The 12,707-nt window shown below is 42.8% G+C and overlaps 1 protein-coding gene across 1 annotated transcript in view; it reads right to left on the reverse strand.

The window, feature by feature from the left end:
- col4a1 (collagen, type IV, alpha 1) overlaps positions 1-12,707 on the reverse strand; it is a 50,692-nt gene that overhangs the window by 29,575 nt on the left and 8,410 nt on the right. Inside the window, 6 exon segments of the mRNA XM_056439255.1 lie at positions 130-183; positions 293-355; positions 449-493; positions 578-622; positions 792-881; positions 4,003-4,056. Coding sequence (XP_056295230.1) covers positions 130-183; positions 293-355; positions 449-493; positions 578-622; positions 792-881; positions 4,003-4,056 — 351 coding nt within the window.

Below are 12,707 nucleotides of genomic sequence, written 5' to 3' on the forward strand. Positions count from 1 at the left end.
TATTCCAGTCGGTATGAAAACAAGGAAGCTGTTCATGAAGCTATAATGCTTTTCCATATTTTTACCACGGGGCAGTGGCAAGAACTGAAATGTGTGGTGGTTGGTTGTGATGTGAGTACAGTTGCTTACAGGAGGTCCTTGAAGACCAGCATAACCAGGAGTGCCATCCCCCCCTCTGTCTCCCTGAAACACACACACACACACACACACACACACACACACACACAGTCAGAAGGCACAAACAGTGAAGAAATTTGGTTTGAAACAGTCGAAACTGTTTGAAGCGGCTTACTTTAGTCCCATTGCATCCTGGGATACCATGCACACCTGGTGGGCCATCGTTTCCATTGATACCCTAAGAGTGGGAGCACACAAATAAACCATTTGAGACTATTTAAAGTTACAGGGACAACATCTGCAGAATGTGAGACCGATCGGAGGAACTTACTGGTAGTCCTGCGTTTCCTGGGAAACCTGGCAGACCAGAAGGACCCTGCAAGATGACAGCCATAGGAGCATGACTGTGGCATGTATCACATCGTACTGCATGTGGTCATTATGATGGTTAGTCACTTACCCGCACTCCCTTCAGTCCAGGAGATCCGTGGTCACCCAGACCTCCCTAAAAGAAACAAGTGACATCATGATCATCTAAATGAGTTATAATCTTAAAAGTTGATCTTTGTGTTTAAAACGGGTTCACAAAAATTAGGTTCGGTAAGGTTAATCCTGTGTGTGTGTGTGTGTGTGTGTGTGTGTGTGTGTGTGTGTGTGTGCGTGTGTGTACTGACCGCGGTGCCCATTGGTCCAGGAGGACCTTCATGTCCCTGCATTCCTGGAAATCCCATGTTACCTTGAAGACCAGGAAATCCACGCTCACCCTGTGAAACACAGACTGTCAGGTTACAGTTTTTTTCAATCGCTAACAAGCGCTCACCCATACTTCAGATACTTTTTCTAAACTCTTAACACAGACTCACACCTACAAAGCACAATTGGCCAAATGGATAATTTTCTTGTCAAAAGCACGTTTTGTTAAATATATACTAACTCTTAATTTCAAAATAGAACATCTTTTTCTGCAGACACTAACTTTACCAAAACACTGGAAATCTGACTCAAAATGAAATTATTCTGTCAAAGAATAACTCTTGTTTTCACTTCACAAGGCCCTTCCAGTCGATCAAAGTTCACCAGGTTTCAAAACACTAGCTGTTGCTGACATTACAAAAACTGCATAGACTTTTATGTTTCAGTGTTTCAGGTATTTGCATGCAAAACATGCAATCCACTGTTTTTACACTACATTTCTTGGTTGGGAACTGTATGTCCACATGTAATGTTCACATTCAAAAGCATTCCAGTAAAAAACTAATCAATTTTTTTCTCTTTACTGTTTACTACAGGAGGTACAGTATAAAATGTTTACAGTCTGATGGAACAGGACATTTTTTACAGTATTGCTTACAGTGAACAAAATATCCAAGAAACACACAAGAGCATTCTGAACAAAAACACAACGGCAACAAGCCCAGATAAAAAGGGGGGGAACTATTGTTCAATCCAAACTGTTTCGTTCTTTTTTTTTTTACAAATAAACTATGTTTTGGGGCAACGGCTGCAATAGATGATTGAACAACATTCGGTTAGTCAATGTAGGCGGTGTCTGTGTGATCAACATCTCAACCTGTCATAATCAAAACATAAATTCTAATCCAAAACTTGCTAAAACATATTTCTCAAAAACATTCCAAACTTACCTACCATCAGGAGGAGATGGGGAATCAATTGTTTGTTTATTATCAGCTGAGATATATTGTTTTATAACTGATATCATTGCAAAACAGGTTTTTAGACTGTATCTAAGGTTTGGAATATTGTTTTTGCCATTGTGGGATGTTGTGTGTTAACATTCGTAAATAATACAAAAACAATCCATAGTTGTGTTGGGAGGTATAGCTTGTCTGTTAAGAAAATGTAAGCATTGTGGAAATGTGTTCACTGACTGCATATTGTTTGAAAACGACATGAAATGTGTGAATGGTACGGCCACAAAAGACCGATGCTGTGCTAATTGTGTTTAGAGTTTTGAAAATGTGACCACTGCTTGGACAAACGCTTGGTAGCGCTTGAAAAAAACTGTAATGATATAAGGATAAAATAATATTCCTATTTATGAAATTTGAAGGAACAACTTATGGCACACATCTTTTGAAACAGAGAAAACTTAAAAATAACTAACAATAATAATACTAATAATAATTTTAATTAATTGCATTTGACTTCAACAACTAAAACTATTGTTTCAAAAAAATATCTATACCAGACAACTTCAAAATACCTAACAATAATTATTTATTATTTTTTTTAAACACTTCATTGTATTTGACTTCAACTACTAAAACTATTGTTTTGAATGTTGTTTATGCACAGTGTTAAAAATATATATATATATATATATATATTGGTCCCAAATAATTCCGTTTGTGACCTTCAGGCTGACCTCAAACTGACTGGATGTTGTTTCCACTATCTGCCACTAGATGGCAGCATTGCCTTTTGAAAGCTCTCCTAGAGTCCAGCCCCTCTCTGAGCTGATAAAGTCGTGTCTATCATACTGAAAACCGTTAGATCGATTCTCATTCCAAAACACATCTGACTTCAATCAGTGGGGAGAAAAACTGTATTTTGAACCATGGGAATCATCAATAGGGTTACCAAGGCAACTCCTGTTGTGACGTCATTGGAAATAAAGCTCACACAGGTTTTTTTGGGGGAGTGCTTTGAATCGGTTGGCCGAGCTCCATTGAACACAGTGAGCACATCTGTTGATGTCGGTGGAGCTGAATGTTTGGCTACTGTTGCTGTAGGAATGAGCCATAAAAGGCCAGGCTGTTGCACAAAGAGGACAGATAACACTCTGTCGTCGTCATAATGCACACGCACACGAACACAGCAGGAGTTCTCGTTATAAACAACGACACTTTATAAAGCTGTGGTTCCCAATTTCCTTTACTTGCGACAACCTAAAACAAAGCGATGTGAGTCGTGACCCCTCTTAGCAGGTTGCACATGTCAATTCAACCTTTATTTCGGTCTTAAAGTTATCAGGAGGTACACAATTATCCCATAATGCAGTGGCAAAAAGGCAAACATGAAAGAAACGTCTGAAATGTTTTGATTTTTGTGTGCCTGAAATATGTCCTTTCCTGGTTCCTTTCCCACAAAGCCAATACTTGTTCACCGGATACATGTATTTACTTTGTTTGTGAGTTGTTGACAATATAATAATAATACACAATATATCACCAGACCTTTTAAATAATGACCTGCAATAACACAACATAGAAACAATTGCATAAGAAAAATGTAATAGAAAAACCGCCGTTCCCAAAGACGGTTTAATTCCAACTTTCTATGTTTCAGGACACTGATTAATATTCACGTTGGAGTGCCGACAGCTTAACGGCTCATAGCCGGCTGGGCAAGTGTCCCCACCGCGTGGACCTCTGTACGGTACCTGAGAGCCTCCCTCTGGTGGGAGTGAGCTCCTCAGCCCAGCTGTGTGTTCCGACATGCTCGAATTCAAACTGATCGCTGTTCCCGTCCTGGTCTTTGCTCCGGGACTGAGCCCCGTGCGCCCAGCTGCAGTCTGACCACGTCAGCCACATGAGCCTCCATCTGCCTGATGGATCACGGAGGTCTGGATCGGGGTCCATGCCTGCTACCAACTATTCATACGCTTTGTTTTTTTCGATTTCTTGGGAGTTTTCCCTGATCCGATGTAAGGTCAAAGGTCAGGGATGTCGTATGTGTACAGATTGTAAAGCCCTCTGAGGCAAATTTGTATTTTGTGATAATGGGCGATACAAAATAAACTGAATTGAATTAAATTGAATAAGGAGCACTGTCAGGACTGCTGCTTCGCGAGGACAGCCCTTCACATCGACTGCAAACTGACACCAGTATTGATTTGACAGTGACACATTAAATAAATCTCACCTTTCCTCCTTTCACACCACTGCAGTCACATTTTCCACATGATGCCCCGCAGCCCTGAGAAGGAGGAGAAACATAAAGAGGGGTTCATCCATCACGTTGGAACACGACACATTTAGAAAGAGAGTGGGACAAAACAATACAAAACAATAAGCATGAAGAGAGGAGCAAAAAATGAAGATTGAGTATAACAGCCAACAGCTCGAGGGCTTTTGATGTCATTCATCCGATGTGTAGAGTGTGCTGCAAACTTCTTTTATCAACCCTTCTTTGACGACACACTGCTTCTGTCAGACCGACTTCTGCTGAGCGTTTATAAATAAATGGATTACTTTCAATTAAATAAACATCTGTTTTTGACATGTGAATCTAAGTCTAACATTCACTCTCATTTTACCTGCACACTTTATTTCAGTGCTGAGAGTGAATCAGAGAACCAGAACAGTGATGCTAAAAAACTGTAGAGCTGAAGAGAACTGCCGTGGAGCCATTGTTCATTATTGATCATTGTTCATGAACGATAGCCGCTTTAATTTGATTGATAACGGCATTGAAAGGCTTACATAAAGAAAGGCGATTGTGTCACTTTGAAGCCACTGATTAACTTTGTAGAACTATAAGCAGGCAGAACATCAATGCAGCTGGTGCTTCACCACCCGCCCCCCCTCGCTTCCTCTCCTCTGGGGTCTCAGGAGGATGGAGCCTGGGAACTGGCCTGCTCTGCCTCGGTTCTCTCTCTCTCTCTCTCTCTGTGCCCCTCCTCCTTTTCTCGCCATCATCCAGCTGTTGCTGGACTCACGTGTAAGGCGTCCAGCCAAAAGCCTGTCAGAGCTTTGGACCGGCTCAGCGGGCTCGGGCGGAGAGTGAACAGCTACACTACCCACACATATTCCCCTCTCCGTCTCGTTCTCACACACATGCCCAAAACAAAATAAATGGCTCCGTCACCCTTCATCCTGATTCTTTCCCAACTTTCTAAACCTGCCATCCCATACAGAGGTCACTCTTCATTTGACATTTTCTATAACTCAGTATCCTGTCCAAATGTTAAACGAGTTCCGTGTCTTCCTTCTCCCAAGCAATGCTCTCCAACATGTAAGTGAGTCCGTGTCTCCAGCCATGGGAAAGCTCCGAGAACAGAGCGACTCTCAGGACCTCCATCCTATCACAACACGTGTGGCCTGCTGCATTCCTCATTGCTCTCTCAAACACGTGCAACTCACTCCGTCTCACCTCTCAACTTCTGGTGGCTTGAGTGTTTTTTTAAATTTTGATCACAGGAGAACTATTACTATTATGCCATTCAAAGAAAACATCAGGAACACCTGCTTCAGATCAGATTAGTATCACAAGACAAACAGGGGGAAAGGAAAATTAAGAATTAAGCACACGTGTTTTTTATTATTGCAAACTTGCTGGCACGCAGCTATAAGAGCCCCTGGTGATTCTTTTTTAAGGATTTTGACAATTCACCAAGGGAGTTGAGGCACGCTAATGCAATGAAGGAACACGGGACACCGTCAGCACCACTCCAATAAATCACAGCTGCTTCTCTCAGTGTTCTCTCAGTCACCTGTTGCTCAGGCCTCACATGTCTTTCTCCCCTGTCTACAGTTTTCTCCATCCCCTTTAAGGCTCAGACATTCCTGCATGTTCATGACCTGACGCACGCCTCAAAACTGGCCTGCGGTGACGAAGACGCTACGTGCGCTCTAGTGTGAAGAAAGACCCTCCCGATGGATCTCCAAACACAGCTCGGTAATCTGCAGGTGTTTCTCAGATGTGTCCTCGTTTGTTTTCCTTCCATATCCACGATGCACCGCCATAAACCCAAACACCAGATTGGGGATATGGCGCACAGACCCGACTGACATCTGTACAAAAAGAACATCATGCGAATGAGTCTCGCAGTCGTCAGGTAGATGTCTAAAAAGAGGATCTTCAGAGGGCTGCGTACAGATCCAAGGGTGTATCGAATGATGATGTCGTGTGATTATCTTGCATGAATATTATTTCTAAAGGCCGACATCATGAAGGATGATACTCACAGAGTACCCTCAGATGAAAAGAAGGAAGATAAAGTACATTTACTCAAGGTCTGTAACATGTTGAGGTCCAGGTATTCACTACATCACACCTTCTAACTGACTGACCCACATCAAATACAGTGTTCATCTGCTCCGCTTTGTTTATTTGCAGCGGTGAGTTCATTTCATTCAAAAAGCTACGACTGATACTTAACATCATTTACCAAATAATTTAATTTAAAGCATTTTTGGATGCATTGTACCACAAAAACACAATTTCATGAACTGTCTTTGAATATAAATAATAATGTCAATGAAAAATTATGCAACATGGTTGTTTCTACTCGTCGAGTGTTGCAGTTACTGTTTCCAAATGATAAACGTTGCCTTAAATGAGATCCCCATTAGATCCTCTAATAATGTAAACATATTCAAAAATTTAAAATAGTACTATTTGTATTATATTTCTACTCGTCTACCTGAGTTTGGATATTGGGGATCTGTATCAGGAGATTAAAAAAAAATACTACTTCTATTACCTGCTCAGTAAAACAACATTATAATAAAGACCTCCTCTTCAGTTTAATATTAAATACATGTCCTTACAATGTTTGAAATGCTTTATCTTTTATCTTTATTCTTTTTATGGAATATGTTTACATTGTGGTTCAGCGCAGGACATGGTGTGCATATGTGAGAGAGTCAGATGGTGAGAGAAGGAGGAGATGCAGATGACGTTAAACAGCAGCGTGTTAATGTCCACGGTGAGTATACAGCGGCTGCTGTGTGTCGCTGAGCCGCAGACAGTCGGACGTGTCTCCAGACGAGTGTTTATGTCATTCCTGAGTCTGGATGTCTCCAAACTGTGAGAAAGCAGCATGGCGTGTGCTGGCAGAGTGTTTACGTTTCCTGGGCGCTGTGCAAAAACAGTGCCTCATCATAATGGTGTGTATGGCAGTGTGTTTGTGATTGTTTACTCTGGCTTGAGGGTTTGCTTTTGACCGAACTCATACAATTCCCCCAGGAGGAGGTGGAGGAGAGGGATCTGTGGCATCGTGGTGCACCGGGTGGCACGTCCACAGGCCTTCACATCAGTTCCTTCTCCTAATAACGCCTGCTTGATAAGTCTGACATCATGAGATACATCACAGCGCTGAGCCCAGCAGAGAGGAGGAGATGAGTCATGTTTACTTTTAAACAGCAAGAGCGGCCGCTCCGGAGATCCCCACGTTAACACAAACACTCTTAATGTAAACCAGGGGCGAGTGTATAGAGCTGTTGGGTAACTGATCCTAAAAAAGAGCCGGAGCAAGAGCAGCATCGTCGGCATTGAGGCGAGTGCAGAACGGGCCATTTAAATCCTGCGCGGTCAGTAACCTCACCGGGCTGCGTGGTCAGTAACCTCACCGGGCTGCGTGGTCAGTAACCTCACCGGGCTGCGTGGTCAGTAACCTCACCGGGCTGCGTGGTCAGTAACCTCACCGGGCTGCGTGGTCAGTAACCTCACCGGGCGGAGGTAGAGGGTATACACTATTCTAACTGACAAAACAAACTTACCACTGGCTCTATTTTCAGTAACAGCATTGCAGCAGTGTTGATTTGAACCACTAGGTGGGGTAGAACATGTTCCCATCACGGGAGCGCTTCACATTGGTTGAACATTCCCAACAGCTGGATGTGTCTTTCCTTCCATGTTAACTGAAAATCCCCCAAAACTTCTGGTCAATGTCATCGACAGACTCTTCTGAGAATGACATCACATTCCTGCCATTACCTCCCACCACCGCTGTGTGCATCTCACAAACCACCGGGGTCTCCATGAATGGATGTAGGATATGCCTTATCACACACACATAACACACACACACACACACATACATTAAACCAGTAAGAACCAGTAAGAAGCTGACATTTAGATAACCTCCTAATATACAGTAATGGTTATTAGACACCATGAGATGAGATTTCGCCATACTACGTATGAATTGGATTGAATGAATTAATGACTATACACAATAAATATATAATCGCAAACACACTCTCTCTTTCTCTCGCTCTCTCTTGCCCTCTCTCTCTCTCTCTCACACACACACACGCATGCATGCTAAGACAATAGACTTTGTTTACAAGACCTAATGTAAAGTTAGGAAACTGAGCCAGAGTCATGCACACAAGTTCTGGCTGCTCTTATCAAGTTCAGTCATTTTTCCTGACCCAGTAATGTGAAAACCTCTGTAGTCAGAGAAAGTGATTTGATTGGAGAGTTCCCTCTCTCTTTATCTCCTCCGCTGAGAGAGGATCCTTCCTTCCTTCCCCACTGATAAGCGTTTCACTGTGAGCTACACACTAAACAACAGATACAGTTAGCAGCTATAGCTCCTGAACAGGGCCAGCTATGACGCAAGAGGCCAGTATGCTAGAGAGTGTTGACGTGTTCTACCACCTAAGGACTTTAAGCAATGAAGGAGGTCATGCCATCGCCAGGGCAACCACACTGTCACAGAACTACTTTCCTAGAGTAGCAACGGCCCAAACGGCTTACCCATGACTTGCAATGAGAAAGAGATGTGTGTAAATCAGTGGATAATAATGGTTTCCAATTAACTTTACACAGCTGTGACTCCAGCACCAGCCTCCCCATGTGGGCGGACGTATTACTATAGCCGTATTGTTGCATCACTACGTTTTGGGTTTGGCTGATCAAATTACTCTTAATGACTACGATGAGATTTTGGCTTTGTTTTCAGCGAAATATTGCGCAACGTTGTTAAATTGAACGTCTCCACGAACCTTTACGTAAACATTTATTTATTTTTTGGTGGCCTCAGTGGTTCTCGCTGAAATAACAGGTAGAGTTTTTTTTATTTCTTCACTTGCTTTTCTTTCTGCTGTTTGTTGAAGAGAGTCCTTGCCTGTAGGGCCTGAGTTGTTCTCAGAGGTTTAACCTGGATAAAGACATGCTGCTGCCGTTACACCACGGACCACGGCTTCCACATGGAGACAATCAGGATAGTTTTACCCCATTAACGCCAGAAGGATCCCACTTGGCAGCAGGGCTCATTAAGCAGCACGAAACGAGACAGTTATGGAGCGTGCTGCGATGCAGGCGACACAATACGTTATAATAAATGTAGGAGTAACACACACACACACACACGTGCACATTAGAAAGCTCACACGCTAGCTGCATCGCTGCATCTACTCAGCTGATTCTGATGTCATAGAATCTATTACATCAGTAACTCAGCAGGTTTACTCTCGCCCAGATGTTTTGTGGTTTGAGGTTTTTAATGGCGGTTTTTCTCCACACAGGTGCTACTGACCACGACTACGCTGTCCTGGCTAGATTCACTGAAACAGGAGAGAAAAAAATTATAGAATAATCATAGATGAGTGTGGGAGGATAGATATGTTATTTCAGACTGCTCTGACATTCCTGGCCTTCTGTGGTACTGAGAGGCCGAGAGGAGAGGAGTGAAGTGTGGAGGAGGGGACGCTCCGCCTGACTGCCATACTAGGAAGACACGTCTCCTGGTGCAAGTTGTTCGGTAAACTGTGTGTGTGTGTGTGAGTGTGTGTGAGCATGTGTGAGCGTGTGTGAGCGTGTTTGTGTGTGTGAGTGTGTTTGTGTGAGCATGTGTGAGTGTGTGTGTGAATTATTATTTTTTAAATACAGAGATATATATCTTTTTTCCTTTTTTCTTGTCTTCTTTTTTTATTTATTGGTGAAGCGATGTGACAAAAGAATAATACATATAGTAGAAAACATGGAAGACAGACGTACGACAAACAAAAACATAAAGCAGTCACGATGATGTACGTAATGAAATGACAAGAGTCTGGGGAGGATAGATTACCATTAGATTGGGTTGTGAATGGTATCTGCGAATATGTGTGTGTGTGTGAAAGAGGCAGCAGTATCCGCCCGAGTCGTCTATCTATGTGATGTGTGGCGGGAAGAGAAAATATGTAGTGGAATTGTTGCAGTGGTAATAAATAAATACATGCTTTAGCACAGGGGTGGCCAACCAGTCAGAGACTAAGAGCCACATTTTTTACTGTCACCGCAAAGAGCCACATCATACATATATGTGTTGTTGCGCACACGCACACACACACCTCTGATCACACACCAACATGATAATTACTAAGACAACAGGTCTGTCATGTTCAACAATGAACATTGTGTACACTGTCTCACGCACACACACAAACACACATTATCTCAGTTCAACCAAGTCCACAAACAAAAATAGAATAATTTACAATAGCGTTTTTCTTTACTATGCATGTTGCATAGTGGGACTTGGGATTCCTTGCCTTGAACAATCCTCTTCAAATCTGGCTTAATTCCGTTGTTGCCACTCGAGCAATTCCTTCAGATGGTGTAAATCAGAAAAGGTGTCCGAAAATAGAACGGGGTACTTGGGGGGGGGGAGAAATAATCAAACGCCCACCAAAAAACCACTTTAGAAGAAGAGAGTTCGATATTCGGATGCGTTCTTCTCCCGCTCTGCTCTTCACCGTGTCCGCTGAATTGAGGGCGGCTGGCGAAAGCGTCACCGTAAACTACTTTAGCCATAGTGGGACATCCAGCTGCCCATAATGCGGCGTTCATGGCGTAAGTGCAGTGTTTTTTTTCGGACTTTCATCATCGTACCCACCACGTGACGAAACGCCCTCGACATTCGGATGTGGTGGTTTTTTCCCCACGAGTTTGAGTAGACCCGTGCCCCTGGCACTGGGAAACTTTTTTTCATCTCACGCATGCGCGTTTGACGAAAAATACCGTATTGAACTCAAGCATAGCGAACACGCACATACAAAAAAACACAAACTTAGATATGAACGTAAGAGCCGCATGACACCAGGCAAAGAGCCGCATGAGGCTCGCGAGCCGCGTGTTGGCCACCCCTGCTTTAGCATATGCTGCAACTATATGAACATAATAATAACCATCATAATAGTTATGATAACATTGATGCAGCAATTAGGCACAAGGCCAGAGAGGAAAAAGGAAAAATCCCCATTGAATAGAAGTAAATATAGATTTAGTTGGTTGCATTTAAAGCAGTTAGACATTTCAGAAATTAGACTTATTAGAGGACAAGTGCGACTAAGGGGACCTAAGTAGTGACTTGATTGGTGATCAGAGGCAGGTGAGTGAACAGGTGAAGGGAGTTAGACTAACGAGGTGGGAGTGACCGAAGAATAGAGTGAGGAGGGTCTGGAGCTGTGGCAATCACTACAGATGACACAGTGGTTAAAAGGCAACGCTCCAGAGAAACCAGAGGGCCACGTTGAGAGCCCTTTACCTGGAGACATATTATATACACGTTCTTCAATAAAACAGGGCCATGTTTTCTGTGTCCTTCATTTTATGAGAACTGTTGTGTTCATTTATTTACATAATTCAGGCCTTCTGTAACCAAAAGCAGACACATCTGCAGAGAACACACACACACACACACAATGAACAAACACAGCAGTCAGTTGGCAGTCTGCTGATGCATGACTAAGCGTTACCAGGTTAATGTTGCCTGTCATCATTTGGGACCAGAAGACCAGAACAGCTGTAAGTGCATGGCTCTAAAGTGGTGGGGTCTAAAAGTTAAGAAAACTGCTTCTCTACCTCCCCCCACCCCCCCCCACAAAAAAAACATACTACCCACTCATCAATGTCACGCAGGCTTACGTTGTACTTCAGCTCAATAAATCCGTGACCTAACATGAGCACAAGTGGACTGTAAGTCAGTGAAACAGAACTGAAAACAAAAGTTCATCCTCTGGGACGTCAGACCAGGAGCAGCAGCATCAGCCGTCCAGCCAGCAGGGCTCACATGCTGCATGACCGCATGAGAACACCGCTTACGACCGTTTCTTAGGACTTGCTGGTCTGCACAATGTTGAGTGTGTGTGTGTGTGTGTGTGTGTGTGCTTGGTAAGATATATACTCAAAAATTGTCCGTTATGAGGGTGGACGGGACACCATAAATCTTTGCTCTGTTTATCACTCATACTGTGTCGACTGAAGCAAAAAGAGCACTAAAAAGTCCACGAATTAAATTAATCAATTTCATTACATTTCATGACAATGGTTTAGTTGTTGTGACCAACATCAAACACTCAAATTCCACATTAACGCCTCTCAGAGATGCTGCCTTGGATTACAAAGGTCCCCGACCTCTCTTAATCAGTCCATCTCATCCTATCCTGGCTGGTCACAAATGATCCTCACAGGCTCATCCTGCTGACCTGTGACCTCTGGCCAGACAATTAAAGGGGATTTAGACATTCAAACAGGTTTCAACACAAGGGTCATCTTTATAACTCCGCTTAGTGGCTGTCAGTGTGCCCCAGAAGGAAATGTTACCTTTTTTAAGACGGGCCTTTTTTTGTTTGTGTGCAGGACTCATTTCACATGCCCACACATGTAGACATGTAGACATGTATGCCAGGGCTGCTTTTCTTGGTTAAAAAAAGAAAAAGAAATAATTATTTTTGTTTCGTAACAGCGGTTGCTTTCATGTTCTTTATTTTGAATAGTTGAAAATTAAATTGTGATTTTTGGTATCATCTGTATTTTTGAGTGGTTAAAATCTACATAGTAAAAAGAATTATGAAAAAAAAAAAATCCCGACAATCCCAGAGGAACAAGATCGGTTAAAGTACTAAAAACAC

This window comes from Pseudoliparis swirei, chromosome 2 (genome assembly GCF_029220125.1).
Source record: "Pseudoliparis swirei isolate HS2019 ecotype Mariana Trench chromosome 2, NWPU_hadal_v1, whole genome shotgun sequence".
Lineage (NCBI taxonomy): Eukaryota > Metazoa > Chordata > Actinopteri > Perciformes > Liparidae > Pseudoliparis > Pseudoliparis swirei.